At 45.0% G+C, this 23330-nt stretch overlaps 1 protein-coding gene and 1 long non-coding RNA gene across 2 annotated transcripts in view; one reads left to right on the top strand and one right to left on the bottom strand.

Annotated features, from left to right (window-relative positions):
* LOC135391334 (metal cation symporter ZIP14-like) overlaps positions 1–23330 on the top strand; it is a 109695-nt gene that overhangs the window by 47233 nt on the left and 39132 nt on the right. Inside the window, exons 3-6 of the mRNA XM_064621574.1 lie at positions 5282–5451; positions 9876–10001; positions 11372–11473; positions 21421–21622. Coding sequence (XP_064477644.1) covers positions 5282–5451; positions 9876–10001; positions 11372–11473; positions 21421–21622 — 600 coding nt within the window. The remainder of the gene's footprint in view (positions 1–5281; positions 5452–9875; positions 10002–11371; positions 11474–21420; positions 21623–23330) is intronic.
* LOC135391335 (uncharacterized) lies at positions 6172–6889 on the bottom strand. The gene is made up of 3 exons (XR_010421907.1): positions 6719–6889; positions 6374–6473; positions 6172–6313 (listed from the first exon to the last, which is right to left on the bottom strand). It is a non-coding gene; the product is annotated as an uncharacterized LOC135391335 (long non-coding RNA).

The following is a 23330-nucleotide window of genomic DNA, read 5'->3' as shown; positions in this document are numbered from 1 at the left end:
ATAGATTTCCCCATTTCCTGTCATTTTTCTTTTTTTCGCTAATAGAAAAATCGGGAACTCAGACTCGGTGAAAAGCATGGCGGCAAATGATGCGCAATGGTTCGTTGTGCTTTGTTTCTATGATGTTGTGTTACGCTTGATACACATAACCAACCAGCCAAGCAGATACAGTCGACACTACAGTACGAGAATGCAGTAGCATTTTAGTAGTTACATTATTTTTCTCTTTGGAATACAGCGTACTGCGGAACGTATACCGGGACAACGTCACACGCGAAATTGATACATTAGGGAAACGGCACAGGGAAATGTGACGGGGTTTTCATTTCGTCATTTCGACTGGGACATTTTACCCAACGCCGTTTCATCGAACGCCAATTTATCATCCCTTGCCTTTCGTCGTCCCTCGTCTCGGGATTTTACTGTTACGCAAAGACAATTCTCCAAAGCATCAGGGTGCACAATCGGTTATGAAAAGCAGAAAAGCGTGAACGCAAATACAAAAAAACGTACATCTGGTAAAAACGTCTGTGATCTTGTCAGCCTGCTGGCCGGCGTTGCCCACAGTTTGCTCACATGATTGCCCACAGTTTGCCGTGAGACGATCGTTGTATTTGCGAGTAAACGGAGGATCCGTCTACATATTTCAGAGTTCAATCCAAGAAATTGCATTTGAGTTATCATACGATAAAAATTCCTCGTAGCAAAATGGATGCGCCAGCACTCCTTCCCCTTGCCTACATAATAAACATTTACCGTGGTGCCCCCTCCTTTCATGCTCCGGTTCTTCGTTCAGTTCCCCCACATGTAGAAAACAAAGAAACTAGTTGGAAAGAAAAAGGAACGAGACAAAGACGCGCGTGCTCTGAGGGAACCGGAAAAAATGTTCCCGGAAAAAATGTCCCCTGGAAAATATGTCCCCCGGAAAAAATGTGCCATCGAGAAACATCCACTTTTGGTACGCGTGGAATTTTTGCGAAATCCCCGGTTGCGATATTGCAGGTCTTGAAGTCCTCTGGCTCAAAATAAATACTAAAATTCCTAAGCACTTACTAAGGGTTTTTACTTTGAAAGCTCGACCTACTTTCACTTGCGATTTCTCGTAGGGAATACACTGTAATCAATTTCACGTTCGTTGATACAACGTGACACGGGTTCGAATCCTGTCACCAGGTGTGCTCTCTGAGGTTTTTCTTGGGTTTTCCATCGGACTTTCCTGACGAATGTCGGCTCACTTAGCCCTGAAGTCAACCCAGGACGCATACTAGCCCCCTGTCACCCACCCTCCTGCTGTCCTCTGTCCACGCCTGTACACCGCGTATTGTTTCTGCGAAGCAATAGTTGCTTCGCAGCGCTAACACGGAAAAACATTTTCTCTGCTAATTAGCACAAATGTGAAGTGTCACAGAAAGTAGTACGACGTCCAGTTTCAACAAATCAGGAGAGAAGACGTCATTCGAAATGACCAGGAGCATGTCAAGTTCTTTTTTAGAAGTGCGCAGATCGACGTACACGGTGATGTGTAAAGAGGGAAATAAAATGCGGGGGGAAAGCAACAAAATTGACAGACAAAAATATATTTCAATATGTCTAGCGGTATCACATCTCGGGAGCCCCATGACTGTACAGGCCGCATTGTTGCAAGACACAAAGAAGTAAATTCACTAAAACTGACCCACAGCGACTACCTAGGCAAAGAAATGCTATGTGTGAATAGTCATTTTCAAATGGAATTGAATACGAATAAATTAAGCTACTCGTTGAATAACCGTAATTGGATACATATACAACATATATTGGAATACAAACATGTACGGTACGTATATGTATGCGTAAGTATAGCGCTTACTCTTTTTTTGTTCTCCATGTGCCGGGTCTCTTCAAATATATTCAGTTTAGTAGAAGTATCAATTCGATTTGGAATTCGAACATTGAATTCCATATTTGATTAGGAAATGGAATAGGATATACGATTACTCGCTTCGGTGCTCAAAAATCCAAACATTCACACCGTCCCATATAGTAAAAAGTCAACGTCCGAAGTCAACCAGTCCACGCGTACCAAAAGTGAATTTTCCTCAGGGGACATTTTTTTCCGGGGACGTTTCTTCCAGGAAACATTTCTTCCGCAGACAATTTTCGGCATTTTCCTTCTTTTCTTGGTGCTGTGTACACACCCAACGGAGAATAATGCAGCTCCTCAGCACGAAATTCAGCCAAATTGACACAATATAACCGTACGATCAACAAAAATACACGCGGCAGGAACCTGCGTATACGGGATCACACACGGGGCCAACGTTTCGTAAGTCAGGGGGGTCAGAGAACCGCTACGTGATCACGTGATCAGCACATATGAACCCGTGCCATCTCTCGGCAACCTCTTGCAACGCGAAGCTGCCGCTGGTTTCAAACTCGTACGGCAGATGGCGCTAGTCACCACATTTTCTGCGTTTCTGTGTATTTAGGTGTGCGATTTTGAACCACGCTAGTTTATTTATTATTCTTTCATTTCCGATAAAACTTTGGACATCACTCCTGCTGATAATTACCCACCCGCTGATCATATTTTCAGCCGAGAATGAGTACAGAATAGCCTTTTATGGCAAGTGTAAAAGTAGCGTTTTTTTCTTAAATTTGATAGGCAATAATCAATTTATGACGCTTTACGCGACTAAACACGTTCTTGACTTTCCTTTGCATACTGTGCAAGGTCACTTTGAAAAAAGATTGACAGCGCTATCTCTTTTCGTGTTCGCATCATCCTTGACTGAAAAACACAAAAAATGGAAGATATGGTCGTCCTTCTCGCTTTATAACGCGACAGCTGATCATCACATAAAAAAACGAGTTCTTGGCTTAGCTTGCCCAAAGAACAAGCTTTCCAACGGTACCAACATATTTCACGTAAGTTGCCGAGAAGCCGTGTAACCTGACTGACCTGACGAACCTAACTGAGTGAAAATGACACTTTTCGGGTGATGAGTGGGACCGTAGCCTGGAATAGGTTTCGTACATGACGTCATAATCGGTACGGGCACGCCACAGGCGTTTGTCAGTGAGTCAGATTCGGGAAGATTCCAGAGGGTCAAGTCATTCGCCGTAGGTCACTGTCCGTCTGGGGAAAATTTCGGGGCAGGGTGAGCGCTGCTTCAAACTTTGCTGAAAAAATAAATAAATAAATAAATAAATAAAATAAAGAAAGACAGAAAAGAAACGAAAAGTGTAGCTCATCTAGGCGGCCGGATTTCTTACCGTTGAAAGTGCTCCCAGATCTTCGTTAATGGTTGATTGGAATTTGTAAATGAGATAAGGTTCGCGTTGTTCCCTGCACCGTCTGAGCTAAAATTTGACTGGAGAATAAAAAGTGACACATTATTTAGTGAATGACCTGGTTGTTTGAAATGGCGAGAGACCGGGAGGTTTGGCTTTTTTGTAACGTCAGATCGGTGGTTGTTGAACCTGATCCGAAATGATGTTTTAGTCTGACCTATACGTATTGTGCTTGGCACATGCCGCACTGAATGACATAAACGACGTTAGATGAATTACAGTCGAAGTCACCATTACTTTTGACGGAAAAATTGGAATTAGTTCTTTTAAGTACTTCGGTGCTTTGCATTAATTTGCATATTTGACACCTGCGACCATCGCACGGGTGACAGCCGTTTCGTTGATGCGCTGCTTGGCTAACCTTAGAGCTAAATAGATTATCATGCAGGTTGCGCGCGCGCCTGTAGGTTACCCGCGGTGGCTGAGGGAAAATTTGTCACATGCGCTCCGATTGGAGAAGGATACTATGGTGGCGGTTTAGTATACTGTTAAAGCTTGGAATATTGCTGCTAAATGTTAAGATGAGGTTTACGGAACCATTATCTAACATGCGTTTGTGGTTTTGGAACAGAGCTTTGCGATCTGCTCTGCGGGCTTTGTTTAGTGCGTCGTCAACTAAGCTAGGTGGAAATTGACGACCGATGAATGTTTCCCTAAGTTCAGCTAGATTTCTGTCCAAGTCATCGTCACTGGAACAGATGCGCCTGTATCGAAGTGCTTGGCTGTAAGGGACGGCAAGTTTAGTATGACGCGGGTGACAACTGTTAAATGCTAGATACTGTTGATACTGTTTCTCGCGCTTATCAAAAGATACACTCGAGATTTTTTTATATCTTGTATGGGAAGGTCCGTCGCATACAATGACGGAAACATTATTTTTCCAAACCGACCTCCTCATTCCGAATTACGCCTCCGAACATTGAAGATTTAGCTAAAAATGACTACTTTACCAATTTTTATTACATTACCAACTACACCCTCAGTTCAGACGATTTTTTTTGCATGAACAGCATCACGAGGGCTACCAACGAAAAAGCTGGTGTAAAAAATTCGCAAAAGTACACAAAAATTGCGTTCGTGACGAGTTCCGTAAGTAATGACGGGGGAATGTAAAAAGGCGGCAATTTCGCTGCGATTATAAAATAGATCACCTTCTACGGTTTAAAACAAATCCGATGTTTCTAGGAGGTCCCGGAGCGTCGCTACTAACTTTCGGGTGATTGGTGGTTTCTACAAGGAACTCCCCCTTTAATGGCTCCTGCCGCGACAACGGTTACTACTAGAGCATAAATATTTTGCCATATGACATTATACATCCCTTGGAGGTGCCACGATTTTTTTTTCGGCTCGAATGGTGGTAGGTCGAGCGCACTCGTTGGATCCTTTCGCGTAGAATGACCCCAGTATAAACAACAAGCCGCACAGCCATGCCGCAATCTTGGGTCCTTGTTCTAACCCTGTGCAGCACCGTCAATGCCTGCACTCATTCGTCTATTCTTGACGTCTACCAGTCTGCTTGACCTCCTCTGACCTCCGAACTTTTGCCATGAATGCGGATATGTGATCTTTACAGCACTACATCTCCGGTGACCGACCGGACGAACTACTATCCCCATCTGTTACGACGCACCCGCGTGTGTGATATCTCATTTGCGTGTGCCATGCGTGTGTGTATGCTTCATCTTTTTCATTGCCATCTCACTCACATATTATCCCACACCCACATGCACTGAGATATGGTACCGCAATTGCTGCGGTGAAACACCTCATCTCATCGTCATTCGTGTCGTAGTAATGGGGTAGAGTATCGCCCCCGGCGATGAAACTCCTCAGCCATCATCCCGTAATAAAGTTGTTGTTTTTGTGTAGTAGTTGTCGTTGTTCATTTGAGTGGTTCACAAACGACGAACATTATTGTTGCGAACAATTTGTTTGGTTCTCTTTTCAGTGTGGGGATTCGGCATGTTGTCGGTGCTGGTGATCAGCTGCTGCTCCCTGGCAGGACTTGTAATTGTACCCTTCCTGAGCAGCACTCTGTACCACACCTTGTTGATGGTATTCCAGGGTCTGGCTGTAGGCTCTCTTCTTGGCAGTGCACTCTTCCACCTCATTCCTCAGGTAACAACATTATGTCTATTCTATTCTGTGCGAAAATTTTACAACCAGGGTCGGTAAGCCAATCCTTGAATTATTCTTGGCGTGACGTGCACAGTCAGTGCGAAGTGCTCACCCTTTATATTTCTCACACTTGAGCAAACACTGCTTTTAACATGGTCGCTTTTACCTCGCTAACTTCCTGGACGAAACATGATATTTTGTCAGTTTACAAACGTTCCTTTTTTAAAGGGGCAGTGAAAGCCCCGTCGGTACGTTTTTCCTTGACTAATTCCCTATTGAAAAAACCCATATCGAATAAATACGGGTCCCATATATATGGCATTATTGAACATGGGGTTATGTGTCATATGGACATATGAGTTATATAGACCATACGGGGTCCTCATATGGCCCGTATGAGAATCTCCATATCCAACAATCCCGTATAAATGTGTCCCATACAATTATCATGTGACCCATAGACCCACGTGATTGTGTGAGCCACAACGGAATTATGAGACCGCTTATACGGGGCGCAGAGAGCATAAGGTTATGTACCACGTTGAAGAAGCCGCTGGTCGGGTAACGGTCGTATCACGATACGGAGTGAAGGTTATACAGGGTTGACACATAGTGGGGAACCAAAATCCACCTACACACAAAGCACCAAAGGGGAGGATACATTGTGAAAGCAGTACATATCTTAGAAAAATGTAGGTATGATAAGCTGGGTAGCTTTACGCGAACATAGTGGCAAAAGAACCAGGAAACTTTTCTCTGTTATCCAGTTTATTTGGCTTGTTACATTCAAGGGCACGGTTGTAAAAGCTTGCACTGCCATGAAGCAGACATTGGAGTTGCATGGGTGAAGTGCACACCCTACCTGTTTCGCAGGAAACACAACTCAGTAAAAATCTTTGCAATAACCTGTAGCTTAACTTACTTTGTCTTTTAAGATCTCAGCGACGTGTGTGTTCATTTCCTACGTCGGGAGTGCGACAGCCCATTTGTCTTGTGCACAGAAACAAATCTGTCAAAAGCGTCTGAAATTCAAAGATTCCACATTTGTAACAGGCCAATGAAGCATCACATGTGACGTCTTCACCCGATGTTAAGTGACGATATCGGTTAACGACTACGGCAACGACCACAATGAGTTCAGCACAAGGTAACAGGACTCAAGAGGGTAGAAATCACACTGAGTGCATAAAGTAATAGGAACCCACACGCTAGGAATGTTACCAAGCAAACCGTGCATGAATCATGACACAGCAACCTCAACACTAACCTTCCATTCACGAAATCCAACGGCTTCTGGTCGTATCTTCCAAGGCGTACAAACAGAGAAACATGTCCAGACATCACTAGCAAGGCACAAACACACAGTCAGAACAGTCCGAGCCACCAACGCCACGCCGAAGCACCCAGAACAGGAACGACGACAACACGCGTCCGCTCACCTCCGGTGCTCAACGTCGACTGAGAGCAGTGGCGGATGCAGAGTGTGGCATCGGGGGCGCCACTGTCGCGGCGCTCTTCGTGCTATATCAAGACAACTGAAATCGGCGCGAGCACGGCAACAATGCTATCGGAAAGAGGACGTTTTCCCCGTCAAAACGAGACCTCATTCACCTTCCTACGCCAAGAAACACCCAATATCGAAAAAAATGCCCCGCGCCCCATGTATAAGGAAACCGCCGTTGCCACGGGATCCTAACTAGAGAACGGAGGGAGATAAAAAGGTGTCGCAAGTTCCTACACCTTGCCCGCTTTGAGCACGTGTGCCCGTCAGAGGGAGGTTCGGATCTGCCGTGGGGTTCGAACCCAAACACTGAGACAAATGTCGCAGAACGGGAGTCGGCGTCAGCAATTTTCGGAATGACGCCCTAACCGCTGGAAATTGACGGGTGGTCCGAATCGGAAACTTGTAGTGCGGGGTACGGAGCATGCACACACAAAATTTTGGGTAAATCGGGCGTTAGGTAAGCAAGTTACAGCACTGAACAGCGGGAAGCGTTTCGGGGCGTCGTCACCCAGCACGCCGGCGTCGAAAAACTACAAAGCCAATATCTTATCTTGGAGAACGAAACTTTTCGGGCCTATAGGGCAAACTCGATTAAAAAGAGCACACCGAGACCTTCAAAACTACGTTACACACGACTATGTAGCTGTAACTGGGGCGGTTTTAGGAAAATGCGGCCGCCCGTCACATGTATCGTGAGGAATGCAAACACGGAAACCGGGAACTGGAGAACCGCTAAAGTTACAGAGCTGCGCTCAATTTTGTCACGTTTAGTACGTCATGTAGAGCATGTTACAAAAAAATGAACATCGTCGAACGCGAGCTTCCTTCCTAAAACGGACCCCAAAATTGCAAAAAGAGCGTCGCGAACGCGTCTTCACCCACAGTTTCCGAACCGCTAAAGACCCGACCGCGGTGTGATTTGGCCGATCATAGAACTATTCGAGACCTATTTGGACGCAAATTTTGGCGTGAATCCGACAAACGCCGCGGGAGTGACGGCGCTCCGAATTTGTCCTATATGTGCTGATGGATGATGAGCAGGCTATCCGTGTACTCCAGATAAATACCTGAAGAATCGATACTTTGAGTACGGGAACAGGTTAAAAAGCAGGAGAAATCCATGTTAGGGTATAACTAATTGTATTCTCAGCAAAAAGCGACATCATCCAACCAATCATCCAATGTGTACTATTGCTGTCACATACGAAGTCGTATGGAACCCATATTGCTGCCACATCACTTCATATGGGTGAAAGATATGTGATATACGGTCCCATATCACTTCATACGAGGCCCACATAAGTATCATATTGACTCCATATGACTCCGTACGGTACCCATAAGAATGCCATATTGCCTACATATGACTTCATACGCGGTCCATATGTATTAATATAGACCCATACGAATCTGTACGGGAACCATACAAACTGATATAGGAACCATATGAGTCTCATACGGGATTTTTCAATAGGGTTGCGGCAGGTTGCACAAGAAGAGTCATTCATTCTGACCTATGGGGTGCGACAGAGGTCCTCGATCTGTGCACCTTCAAGTGTCGTAGATATCCCTTCCGTCATTCTGTAAGAAAATGAGTGAGGTTGAAACGTCACTGCGTGACGCAGCACGACTACGACTATATGTGAACAGCAGATTTGCGATTAAACCCCTTAATTCGCACTCAAGACAAATTGTCATTGCTTGTAAGAAAGCAAAGAAATAAGTGGGAATGCTCCTTTCAGCAACATCCTCAGTGAGAACCCCCCCCTCCCCTAAATTCCCAACACTCCCCCAAATGTTTGGCGAGACCTTCGAACTTTTTCACCTTGCTATTTCAGCTTTAGAGACATGTCGGTAATGATACGTAAAGCCGTTATCACGTAACTGTAATTATGACCCCCAATTTTTTGCACGCCCCCCCCCCCCCCCTCGTGCTTGGGATTCTGGGTAAACCACCGAACAGCCGGTGGCTGCGCAGATATAAACTCCACCTGTATCTGCACTGCGATTAAACCTGACCTCCACCTGAATTCGCACTTGAGATCTCGTCGTCGTCGCTGTCCTGTGGCTTTGTTTCCATGGCGTCTTGTCACGCTGTCACGGCCGTGTCACGGCCCGCTGGGTGCAAGTTCTGCCACGGCATATTCACTACTAATACAGCAATCGCGTAAACTAAGTTGACTAAAAGGCCTTACGAAAGCAGTAATCGCAGTGAATTCCAAAGGGGACCCTATTTCGCCGTATTATGAACGCTGACAAGGAAAGAGGATAATAGTAGACAAAGCTGGGCCAAGACGATATTTTTTCCGATGGCTCGTCCACAATGTAAAAGGGGACCGACCTAGGCCGATCAGTGTGCAACGTGTCCTAGGTTACGGATTCGGACCCGGGCCGCCAGCAACTTGGTGGCCGGGCACAAATTGCTTAGACACGTCGTGCTTCGGAAGCGACGCAGAACTATGGTAGCCGTGTGGTGTGGGACAAAATTGTACCTTTGTCGCAAGAGTATTTTAAGGGCCATTGAATGCCATTTGGGCAATGGCGATTGCACTGAATGGGTATAGGCTCTGCTACACGGCCACCTTCAATCGCCGTTGACTCCGATGTTCCTCCTGTCGATGGAAAGTCTTGAAACACCATTGAGGCAGTCAGGCGTCCTAGCAAAGCCTCGTGCTGGGTGAACAACTAAGCGCCGCACAAAAAGAAACTGCGACATATGTTATGAAAAGTCATGAAAGTTATGGACAACCGTCATTACATGTGGCTGCATTCGCAAAATTTAGTTTTCTACTCGCGACACCCGCTTCGCCAAACTTGTTCGGTGTGCCGGCCGGTTGCCATGATGAATTCGCATGACACTCACACAGTGCTATTGTTCAGAAAGCAAAATCAATTTTTTCACTGTTTCTGCTGTTTTCAGGCCTTCAACTTGGTGGGAGAGGACAGTGAACATGACTACCTTTGGAAGTCATTGATAATTTTTTCTGGAATCTATCTCTTCTATATCAGTGACAAGGTGATGAAGTTCATCACAGACTACAAACAGGTAAGAAGCTGAGGGGCCGCATAGAAACATCTGACAGCCGCTGTGGAGCAATTCGAAATGTGGATCTGTTTCAGACTTTTTTTTTTCATTTTTACTTCAGGTTGTGTTGTATACTAACCTGCATGCAAGCAACAACCAGTGTCTTGTTCCTCGCCATTTCGTATCATCGCGAGTTCGCGTTTTCTCCGCCCTCACCCGCGCTGCGTGGGAGGCTGTTGAATAGTCAGGGGCGTGTTCACAGCCACGTCGCATATTCGCAAGTTCGCGTTGGCTCCACCCATGACCACCACAACAGGCGAGCCACCACATGGTGTGCTTTGCTGGGTGAGAGCTAACGCGGCGTTCCCCAGTGAGCCCGCGCGCCTACGACCATCGGCGCCGGGAAATATTATAGAATGACGCAAATATATGCTTTGTCTGCGTTGAAAAAAAAAATCTTATGTGCTTCCAAATGAGGAAGAGATCGCTGATGACGACCAAGTGTGCAACTATACCGCGCTTATGGGGATAGGCCTTCACTGTCATGTGGGACAAATGAATGAAGAGAGCATTGGCACAAAAGTATTTCGAATTTGGAGCTTTGTAAGTGCTGTGTTAATACTAAACTTGTATTCAGTTGAATGATGTCAGTTGAAGAAAAGGCACCAGCAGTGAGAAGTATGCGACCAGCCTTGTGTTTGTTTTTCTGTGTTTATTAGTCCCATCGACTACAACGTTACTTGTATGCAATTCACTTGTCACTTGGCCTGTTTTTCAGCAATTGTAGTGGAAATCATTGCAGCCTAAAACAATTCGACTTACAACTTATCCATGCCCTGTAGACATGCACTGAACCGGCATCCAAAATTTAACATCAGCTGGAGTGAGCAGAACACTAAACGCAGTTTTCTGTTGGGATATGAATGTGGCTGATGTAAGGTAACATTGTACAATGCCATTGTGTTTTGATTTTAGGAAAGAATTTGCATAATCTGCACACTTTGCATTTTACATAAAGTGTCCAAAAGAGGCGTACACCTTTTTCAGCAAGTCATGATACAGAACGCTGTCGGTTGGCTACATGCAGTGTTAGGTGGTGATGTTTTGTTTCAACAGTGTAAGATAAGGCTAGGAATGCGCACCATGACCATTGGAGGGCCGGTGGCATTGCGCTGAGGAGGGCGGAGCAAACGCGAAGCTAATAAATGGCGAGGAACGTGCCATAGAGCGGTGATCCGATTGCGCATTAACACTTATTAGTACATTAGTGCTTATTGGACACAAACATATACCAGAGGGGTTTCTGCACAACCAGGTCACAAAATTTGGAGCAAATTAGTCACACTACAGCTTACTTGCACTTGGTCTAACTTTTCATGTTCTTTTTTCAGATGAAAAAGCCGACAGAAAATAACGATACCTCATTTGGTCATCCTCTTACCAATGGATGTATAGGGCAGACAGGGCAGCCAATCAAGAAGAATTCAGAGCAGGTAACACAACATCCGATTGACTTCTTGTTGTTTCCCACTGAAAGATGTCCATTTTCCACCACGCTGTTAACTTCCGGCACTAACCTCCTAGCCATAAGTAACCAACACTAATGCTACTAACCTTCGTTGGTCTAGCCTTGAAAGAACAGAGCAGGGGCCCTATCCTCATCAAAACTAATCTACCTCGATTACTTTACGTAACCAGCTGTAGGGTGGGGCTGCCACGAAATACTCTGCCCTTAGATCCCGCCCATTTCAATGGAAATTATCTCTAGTTTTCCTTCGCAGCCTCTCAGACCGTGACCCTACATCATTTTGACGTAACAATGACGTAAAAGATTAGTTTCAAAGCTTAAAAGTAATGTAGCGAAAGAGGCTCGATTACTTTGAGCGGCGACAGGTTTTGTGATGCGCCCCCGCATGTGTATTTTCATTTATTGTGCTGTATAAAGTCTGTATGTGCTCGTCACAAAAAAAATTCATATCTTTCTTCGTTTTTGTTTAATAATGATAGAAAGCATCGCTGCACAACGCGCTTCACCGCGTAACACAGTTTCTCTGCGCGGATCACCGCATGTATGCATGAAAGTGGCGCGCTTTCCGAAGCGTCGTACAATTAATGTTCTTGCAATATAGTGGTGTGCACACAAAAACTAATCGATCAAATTTCACTGTTTGTTGAGTAAAACTATCAACACTGATTTGCGGTACCATTACCACTCCCACAGCTGACGAGCAAAAGACGCATATTGAAATGCGACTTCCATAACATCATTTCGCATATCGAGCACACGAACACACAGAAAAATAAAAAATAAGCTCAAGCTCATGATTTAAAGTTCCAACCGATTTCTTATAAACGCGTTCAAGGCTCGCGCCACACTGTCCATTCAATCCTTTGCATGATCCTTTGTGGGTTTTGTCATTTTGTCGCATGCCATCGGCGCCATCTCATGGCCACATACTGCAGTTATTTTTAATTAATTATGCTGTTTATTAGTGTTACTGCAGTTATTAACTCATCCTAAAATCTACTCAGTTGACACTCAAGATGAACATTTCGAAGGATATCCTAAGAATAGCGTGTTTCATGCGAGTGAGCATGGAAACGTGTAAAACCTGTAAAAATTTGCCTCACAACATGACGACATGGACACCCCAACACCCTGCCCGACCTCTGTGTATGAAGGGGGGGGCCTCGTCATACCCGACCCTCTCCAGCAGATGAAGAACTCCCCGCCTATGGTCCAAATATTACAACCAAGAAGTTGCGACAGAATACAGCTGTGGCCATTTTTCTTGCCGGGCTGTGATACACGTCAACCAAACGCAATTCACAAGTCACCGCCTCAGACTTCATCTGCCTTGTGCTGTCCTTTTGACATATTTGAAGTCTGTCCTCACAATAGCAATGAATCCTCTGACCTGCGTCGGCACCAGGACGGCCGCACTCAGGTCATTGTGCTTCATGAAGAGGACTTCCGGAAGACATCGTGTATTCATATCTGTACATATAGTATGTACTCACATGCTCTATACGGGAATAGGAGTCAAAATGCAGGCTAATTGCGGAGAGTCAGAAAGGCAGTATCACGAAGAGCAAAATCCGGGAGGTCTTTGCTGGGAGGGACGGCCCCAATTCTGCTTTCGGGAAGACAACGTGAATTAGAGTCAAAATGCAAGCTAACTGCAGAGGGTCAGAATTCGGTCAAATTTCGTCTTGTATATAATGGAGAGCAGATATGATAATTTTGATCAGTGTAGTTCAGCTGAATTCATTTCATAGCCCGTTATATACTGTAATTTCACGCGTATTAGCCGTGGCTTATGCATGACGTTTTTTTCTCACAGGCACCCTGCGGCTTATCCACCGGTGCGGCTTATCAGATGACTATTTTTCCCTGGTATTTTTTTTTATATCCTGGTATATCCTTCTTACACAACAAGGGCGTGTCTAGGCATGTCCACAATCGAGTAGACTGATATTCCTGGTGCCTTCCCCAAGCAGGTTTAACGAAAGCGGTGACAGTGATTCATATCTTCTGAAAGGCCACTGACCCTCGATTCATGAAAAACATACAACAAGGGCACAATCCGATCTTTGTAGAACGCTAGAACTTACCTTCTTTTTCGTACAGGTTGCCGACCCCGGAGTATGAACCACCGGGTTTATGGCCTTCTCTATGGTCTCCTTTGTCCTGCAAACAAGTCGTGTTGTATTGCCTGTGGCTTATCTGCCCGAAAATTTTCAAAATGTTCCCAAAAACGGCTCCTGAAGCTTATCTGCGCTGCGGCTTATACGCGTGAAATTGCAGTACTTGAAATTGACAAGGTTTCACAAATGCCATTTAACGCTTGAACTGAGGTTGGGATTTAGCACTCTGTTTTGCGAAAAGGAGTACATGTAACTGATTCATTATCATGTCACCAACTAACATTTGTAAAAAAAGACGGATGCTGACTTCAAGTTTTAGTAACTGGTTGATCTCGGTTCAAAGTTAGCCATGCAGTGTTGGTGTTACCGGGTCGATATCAGGTGAAGCCCAGGCAAACTAAATAGTGCTCCAAAATGGCTAAATAATTTATTATGCAGTAACAGGCACTCTCTATCCTTACAGTTCTGTTTTCTAACATCCACACATAGTAAAGCCATTCAATAACCAAACTAGCCTGAAGAGTCTCTGCGAATGGGAATGACTGTACCCACGTATTCTTTTTCCTGTACGTTACTTCGCTGTGGCCGAGATACTTTTGTAAAGTAATTCTGACAGCCCTGCAATTAGAAACTGTACAAATAAAGTGCTTCAGTGCACACAAACAGACTTGTCAGAACATTTAATTGAAAATGTAATATAACAGCAGAAGAAACGTCTTGTCACAACTCTAAATATATATTTCTTCTATATTGACCAGGGATTCAGGAGACAGTAGGTTTTTCTGCCTCTGACATTTTGACGTACTTGATAGAGCTATAACACCTGAAACAAAATAAGAGAAGTATAAGCAGTTTTTTCTTTCCCCTTTGGATTTAATAAGCAAGTTCTATTTTATCAGTTGCGTGGTTTTGTATTCTCCTGTTGAGGAAAAGAGTACAGGAATAATAATGTAGCACATAGATCCAAAAGTGAAATGGCACTGACAAACTGGTGCATGACTGTGAACTAAACCCGAGACAGAGTATAGACAAACTCTCATTTAACGAGAATTTGTCTGTACTCCCTGTCTTGGGTTTAGTTCGCAGACATAGATCCAACAATGATCTGTCATCTTCCTGAAGCTGAGAACTTTTCTTCGAATGAGCTAATTGTGACAAAAGAAATATATACAATGAAAGCATTGTTATACAAAAAGAGCAAATCTCTGTTGACTAAGATTTTAGAAATGTGGATGTTACCACTTCGTGTAGTTTTCATCTAAATGTAGGACTATTCCATTGCACGTACTGACACCACAGTGAGAAGCGTTCCCCGAAATGATGTGGTAACCTTGCATGACTCACTTTAGCTGCGACACACTTTGAAAAATTCCAAGAGTGGGTCTCCGAAGGCAATGAACTTTCGCTGTTCCAGTGGACATTCAGGTGTAGAGGACGTATCTTTAAAAAATTACTTAGCCTTCCTTCATCATAACTATACACCACCAGGAAGTGTTCCTGTACCCTTCAAAGAAGCTATCCTCAAATGGGTAGTAGCTGTCATCAGTTTCTTCTCCCACTGTTCATGTCATACTAACGTTGTGCACCTCTCCAGAAGACTCCAAAAATGTTACAAAGTCCGCAACATGTAACAACGCGCGCGCGCGCGCGCGCGCGCGCACACACACACACACACACACACACACACACACACACACACACACACACACACACACACACACACACACACACACACACACACACACACACACACACACACACACACACACACACACACACACACACACACACACACACACACACATACACATACACATACACATACACATACATACATACATACATACATACATACATACATACATACATACATACATACATACATGATATGACATCTCTACATAGTACGAAGCAGTCTAGTACCACTTCAACACTAAAATGTCCCTAAAATGAAATCAGTGTCCAGTAAGCGACAGGTAGGCTAACACATATGTTAAATGGGATGCGTCATCGATATATCGTATATGTACGTGTGTGATACATGTATATAAATGAAACGTTGTGGTGAGCTCGTCACCTTGGTGAAGCAGAAGGACTGGTGACGGAACGGCAGTTTCTTGAGACATTTTCGCTCTTCGCCTTCTTATGACATTTTCGTATTCACCAGCAGCAAAATGAGCTGAGCACACACGACACGGCTGCTGTATCTCATAGTCTAACCACTTTCGTTTTCGCGCACTGTCCTGAGGAATGTGTATGTAGAAAACTCCCGACGTCGAAGATGAACAGTTTCTGCTTCCCCGAGCACTACAACATACACCAGGCATATATAGGTCTTTCGAATACGCGACACAACAGCGACAGACAAGTGATTTGATTACTTTAACATACTTTCACTTTCTGCTTCGCGCAACCAATATGTCCACCCACGGCGTATGGTGACAACGTGATAACAAAGACTGCCTTGCAGACGGCGAGGCAGATCGTGGCGTCGAAGCGGCTGAATGCTTTATTGATGTAATCTATGTTGCTCGAAGTGCCTGGAAGTGAACGTCATTTTTAAAATAACGTTTAACTGTAACAATACCGTGCATCAGCTATGTTCTCTACAAAATTAACTAGTTAATGTGTACCAGTTGACCAATTCTAGGACGTCCTGGACCCAAGTTGCTCTTTTTTGCTGTTCGTTGGCAGCATCGTCCACGTTCCGGCAATCTTCAAAGTATTTATGCATAAAAAATACACCGAATTGAGAGGTAATGCTCTCTGTGTGCTATCAAACAGCGATGTTGTGCAGAATGGTGGGCAAAAATATGGCGGTTATTTTGCACTTTACACTCCCTTTAAAAAACGTAAGAAGAGCGGGTGTACCGATCACGATTTGGGCCAAAGAAGACTCTGCCACGAGATCCGGTATAGACCTCTCCCTGTTTTTAAACAAATGACGTCATAGTGTTCGACAGCGCCACAAATTTGGTAGAGTTGAATTACGCTCAAAGCTAGGGGGATAACAAGGTCGCGCCCGAAAGCCAGGGTCTTGGGGGGATTACGATAGTCCCCGAAAAGGGACGCGACGTCCGGTCCTACTTTTCTTTCAATAGGAGGCAGCAAACAACTGCCTATTCGTGGAACCCAGCCCTCCCCTTCCAATTTGTTTCGGTTTCACTCCGTCTACCAGCGTCATGATGACGTTTCTCGGGCAGAGGTCTATTGCCGATTTCGAATTTGCTTTTTGAGTAGTCAGCACAGGGAAGGTTGAGTGAAAGCCTCAGAAAATTACTCTCAAAAGACAAAAGCTGATGTGAAAGCCCCAAGCTACGAGCATCGAGACGAAAACTACTTCCTCATGACCAATAAACCTCCCCCTGTTTGTAAACAAGTGACGTCATAGTGCTGGACAGCGCCACCAATTTGGTAGAGTTGAACTACGCTGGAAGCTAGGGGCGAACAAGGTCGCGCCCGAGAGCCACGGTCTTGGGGGGATTACGATAGTCCCCGAAAAGGGACGCGACCTCCGGTCCTACTTTTCTTTCAGTAGGAGACAGCGAACAAATGCTCATTCGTGGAACCCAGCGCTCCCCTTCCGATTTGTTTCGGTTTCAGTCTGTCTACCAACGTCATGATGACGTTTCTCGGGTAGAGGTCTATTCCGTCAAGGGTTTTATTGTCTGCTCCTATACAGTTTGAGAAATGCCGTACAAATCATGATATTGGGTGGCATGTCAGTCGCGGATGTAGGATGTAGGGATATTTTGAAAGAACGATAACCGCGGCGAAGCATGTGACAACAGTCGAAACAATAATAGTTTCCATCGCGAAAGAAATGTCTTCGGGCGAAGATATCGCATTTCAAGATAACAATGCGACTTTTGTTGTCTTGAAGAACGGCATCTTCGTCCGTTCTTTGCAGGTGCGAAGCATATTCCTCTGCTTTATGTATGGTTCATACCAAAGCGTTCTATTGCGTGCAGTTACCTGCGTGCGAATACGTGGGTCATAAGCGATCCGCTAGACTGTTCACATACATGCGTTCACCGAAAGTGCAAGCCAATGCGCGTCTTTCGTAATGTCCTTGTCCAGGAAGCGTTATGGCGGATCCTGAAGTCCACGTTTGAGTCTGGCGTGAAACAAACTGCTGTTGGCTTGAATGAAAGTGTTACGATTCCTGCATCGTGTTTCTTGCCTCATCCATGCGCTCTAGGTTTACAGCGGCCGCCATATTGAAATGCATGTCACGCTAAGAAGACGCGCCTCACCATGCATGTGTTGAAGGCGGCGATCGGTTATCCGCCTGCGACTCGCTGCGTGCGTCGGAAAAAAAGTTTATTTCGGGCAAATTCCTTGCATTCTCTTGCAGAAGGTCTCGCACGCGTCTGTACGGTAACCAAAGTTCGTCAGCTTCCGACCGCGATGAAACACAGTAGTGTGAACCAAGCTTTAGTGTCGTATGGTGCCCGTTTTCAGTCGAGCTTCCTTTCAGCAGTAGTAAAGCTATTATCCACGTCCCAGGCTGTGAGCGAGCTCTGAGGTATTTCGGCTGTCTGAACTGGGCTTTCAATTTGGATTGGATGTTGTGGAACCAGGTATTGCCAATAGTCAACAAACCGGCCTCGGGATCCGCCCTGAACAGCTGGAGATTGTCCCCGTATGTGGTGCAGAGCGTGCGCTTCTGATCAGGCGGGAGCAATCTTTTGGCACATCCGGAAGAGTCCTTGTGCATATCCAGATATCGGGCCAAGATGCGCAACGTTTGCATCTACGTGTAGCACGAGCGATGGTCCGAATGTTGACTCACCGATCTGGACGGTCTTTGTTTTCTTGTGCCATGATTTTCGCAGGCCTGCCGAGACGAGGGTCGTATTCAAGGCTGTCCCGTCCTCGCTTGAATTTTGCCGCCCACTTCTTCACCGTGCTGTAGTGTGGGGCAACTTTCCGCAACATCTCCACCATGTCCTGGTGGATGCCTGTCGTGTTAAGACTTTCCTATACAAATATTCGACATCCTGACTTTCTCCATAAAGCGTAAAAGTGTTCAATGGCTCTTCACTGGACTAGCCAGAAGTCCTAAAATGCCATCGTCGGATAGCGATCTTCTGCCTCTGATTGCGCAACGGAGCGCAGCTTGCGTAAATTGGCGGTTTCGTTATCGGCAAGCAGACGTCCATAAAACGCTGCCTAGCGACAAACAAATGTCGCCTTCGTTCTGCTAGCGACGGGAAAGCCACGTGTCTTTGACACGCTGCATTGAAAGGTCTCAGGCGGGCGTCGAAGTATTTGCGGGTTTCGCTGAAACTTGCTGCTTTAGGCGGTGTGCAGCGCCTATAGGGGCGCTGCTGGTCGTCCCCCTGGAAACTGCGCAAATGTTTCGGGAGACGTTGGGTGCTAGCAGACGACGCTGCGCCCGTTTGCATTCACGTTTCCTAAGCGTACGTTCTCGTAGTTCTGCCTCATATTAGACATAGTGTGTCCCGTTTTCGAGCAGGCGCTCCTTCGTAAGGGCAAGACTCTTGTAGTTTTTACTACATAACTCACGTGTCGTCGTTGGCATTCAGTCAAACCGCGTCAATAGCTTGACATGCAGCGGGTGACCGCTCGCCCGATGTTTCTCCATCTGTCAAAACTCCTGAACCCGAACAATCTTTTAACAAAAACCTTTTTAACAACAATACTCGGCTTTCGCGAATATCCCGATTGCTCTTTAGATTCCCTTCCCATTGATGCTGCAGAAACAATATATTTACTTTATTTACATCATCACTGCATTTACATCGTCCCCCAGCACTGTTTCTTTTAGCTTGACAGAATGGCGTAAATGCAGGCTAGCTGGTGGATTCTTTTAGCTTGATTTTTTGGGTTTCCTGACTTGTCGGCCCCAACACGTAGTTGTATGATCGGATGGCGCTCGAAGTTAACTCTGTCTCTCAGAAAGGAAGATTGCATTTATGTCTAGAAGGTGTGGTTTATCTCTTGAGAATAGTCACATGAGAATGTGGTTGACACTCACTAAGCCACACACTACGGTAGTAAACTTTCGAGTTCAACTTGCCAAATTAGATCGATTTACGTGTGCCAACCTTCTTTTCATTGCGTATTGTTGGCTTTGCTGTGGGCTTAACTCTCCATTGGTACTAGGTTTGAGGACTTTTTTTTATGGGATAGCTAGTTTAGCAGCATATATCTTTCGATTTTTATTGCGAACTGCTCTATGTGGGCTTGCTTTAAAATGCGAGTCAAAATTAGATACGTCAATTGCAAAAAGAAGACACACGCACACACACATAAAGAGACGATGATGAGATGACGCCAAAAGAAGAAAATCGCAATATCCGTGGCATCATACCACTTTTGGTATAGCACACATCATTCAAATTTTCCCAAAATTTCCACTACGATGTCGAAATCTTCTTCGTTCGCAAGAAAGAGAGTAAAAGTTCAAGTTCAAGTGTTTTTTTTTTTCTCAGCTTGTACAGAATTAATGCCGTACAGATTTAAACAGAGTAATTAGTATACGTAAAACGACACGAGCTAAAAGGATCAAACGCCATAGGCGTGAAATCAAAATAAAATAAAAAGCGCAAACCGCTACTGCCTTTCATGCTAAGGGCGGTTTTTGTAAGGGAAGCGCAGTTGCGAGGCGTCGGGTGCTCGAACCTGCTGATTTCCACAGAAATAATTTGCAGCGTGTCATTACGTGTGGCGAGAAACGTCCACACTATTTCTTCGTAAACCATGGTGATGAACGGACACGGTAGCTGAATCACTCATTGTGGATTTGCTCATCTGTCAATGCAGCCGCCGCGTACGACTCCCAGCAGAATTAGAAGTCGGCCCAGAACGCGCGTTACCCCAGAGCGTTAGTGGTGACGTTGCACACCTCTATGAGGCCGACAACGGCGAGCGCTTCCATTAGACTCCCAGCTCGTTTGCGGGTCTCCCGCATGGCGGCGCGGCGATCGCTCTGCACACGGCCTTTTATAGTGTTGTTTTGGGAGTCACACATAAAGCACAAATTTGAGTAAGGTGCCGAACACTTGAAGGTATAGACTGCATCCTCCTTCTCTGGATGCCATTGATGACAACAGGGATCCCCCCCCCCTGCATTTTTGCAACACCCCCCTGAAATTTCTCAGGTGACCCCGCCCAGCTCGGCCACCAACACGTTCTGGTAGAGACTCCGGCCGCAGCGAATTACATCCTGTACTGTCAAACTTGGGCTGTAGGACCACAGTCATGCAGATGATCGTACCATGTATTTGTCCAAAATCATTTGAAAATGATTGTTCAATGCATTTATTGCGCGCATATACGAGCAAAAATGCGTGCGGGCACGCAAACTCAATGTGGATCATCAAGAACCATTTGCGATTTGATTATTTATCTTAATGTTGAAATGCCGTTCATAATGAATCTGTATTCCAATGTACTGTGTTCTAACGTAATAACATGTACAAATAAAACGGGAAAGCTGCGCAGAGATGTCACCATAGTGCCTCGATTCCCCCCCAGCAGTGAATTTCTGGGGAAATCACTGAATGACAATGCCTCTACTTGGCTTCATTCGACCTTTACGATAGCTATGAGCAAAATAATATGTAATGATTGTGGAAAAGTAAAATTTGTAGTCTCTCTAATTTTCGTTCATCGTTTTCTCGCATCAAATCCAAACATAACACACACACACACAAAAAAAAGGAGCTGTCGGGGAACGCAAATATTTTTACTGTCTCATCTGTCGCGCACTAGACTTTAGCAAAGCGGTGTCACTACATCTAGTAACTTGTCTCTTCCATAGATCGACAGGCATCATGCTGGACATGATCATGGAGACCTGCATGGAGGCAGCATAGCCACAGTGGCCTGGATGATTATTTTTGGCGACGGCATGCATAACTTTATCGACGGTCTTTCTATCGGAGCAGCATTCTCGGAGAGTCTCTTAGCTGGAGCGTCCATCTCGCTAGCTGTTTTCTGTGAGGAGTTCCCTCATGAACTTGGTGAGTGTCAAAGTGTTTCTTAAATTAGAGGCTTCCCACAACTCTGTACGGGGTGCGGAAAGGTATGGGCCGCTTGAAAGGTTAGCGAAAAGAAGTAGCGGTTTTGGCTCTGAACGGCTAGTATCCTTGCCGTCCTCTGCGCGGAGTAACCGACGCGGCGGATGTCACACGGTGGCCTATACTTTCAACTAACGTTGGGGTAACTTTTAACTAACGAAACTAATACTTGGGGTAGTTGGTACGTAACTGCGAAGTTTTGTGGCGCATAGTGCATGTCTCTCCACCCTTGCGCTGTTCTTGCACACACACAAACAAACAAACAAACAAAAAACAAAACAGCCGATACTTTTACCGCATTTTTGTGATGTCAACCCTAATGGCGTGGCACAGGACGTATCGTATGAATCATTAAACTTGTAAAGCGGCCGCACTGTACCGGAACCCGCAGGCGATTAGGGCTCTGTCTCATAGTAACTACAGCTTTTTCCGGCGTTATTAATCCTCTTGTCGTACATTTTAATCCTTATACCATGACATTTAATCCATTTGTCATCGGAATTAATCCTCCTTTCATTATTTTTAATCCTCATTTCACATAATTTAATCTGTTTGTCATGCAATTAGTCCAAGTGACTATGTGTGTGCTACGTGACTTTTTTTTGTATTTTGGGACAATTCCCATATGTACGCATATTGCACATGCCTTTCACTAATATTGTGGGTTTCTGCACCATAACGGGATACTGTGGGACTGTCAATCTGGATTACGGTGTTGTGGGACTATTCCCATGTCTACGAGTATTACCCATGCTTTTCATAAATTATGCGAATTTCTGCACTGTAATGCACTCTAAGAAAAAAATGAGTAAAACGGGGAGTAATTGCAGCTTCTACTCCCCTAGTCTGCAATTACTCCCCATTTTAGTCCCCTAGCCCAACATTTAGTCCCGACATTTACTCCCCAGGACTGCAAATTGTCACTAAACTTCGCGATTGGTCTCCTGAATGCGACAGTCTACGTAGATATGTACCCTTGGTCAATTTGAACGACATAAGGCTGTATAACTCAGACAACGTAGCAATTATCCAGACATACGGAGTAAGAAACATTTAGCGCATCTTTCTTCGCAAATTGTGCCCTGGTATGGCGCAAGATTTTATATCACTCGATATATCACGGTTGACGGTTTGCTTCAAAGTATTTTCATGCATGCGCACCAATTATGTACCTGGGACTCTTCCAACAGCGCGTGAAATGCGGTCTTCACTCTGTGACATTCATTTACTCCCGTGCATTTACTCCCGAAAGGGACTATTTTTTGTGGCAATGCAATTACTCCCCAAAAGGAGTAAAAGTACTCCTTTTTTTCTTAGGGTGTGGGATACTGTGATCCAGGTAGACAGTCCCATAGTATCCCATTATGGTGCAGAAGCCCGCATTATTAATTAATAGCATGTGCAATACCTGTAGACATGTGAATTGTCTCAAAATACCCTAATCAAGATTGACAGTCCCGCAGTATCCCATTAGCGCAAAAACCCGCGTTTTTAATGAAAAAGCACGGGGAATACCCATAGACATGCTTTTTTTCCTAGGATATCGTAATCAAGATCGACAGTCCCACAGTATCCCATTAAGGTGCAGAAACCCGCATATTTCACGAAAAGCATCAGTAATACCCGCACACATGGGAATAGTCCCACAATA

The sequence above is a fragment of the Ornithodoros turicata genome, chromosome 4 (genome assembly GCF_037126465.1).
Source record: "Ornithodoros turicata isolate Travis chromosome 4, ASM3712646v1, whole genome shotgun sequence".
Lineage (NCBI taxonomy): Eukaryota > Metazoa > Arthropoda > Arachnida > Ixodida > Argasidae > Ornithodoros > Ornithodoros turicata.
This window is presented reverse-complemented; position numbering and strand designations above follow the sequence as displayed.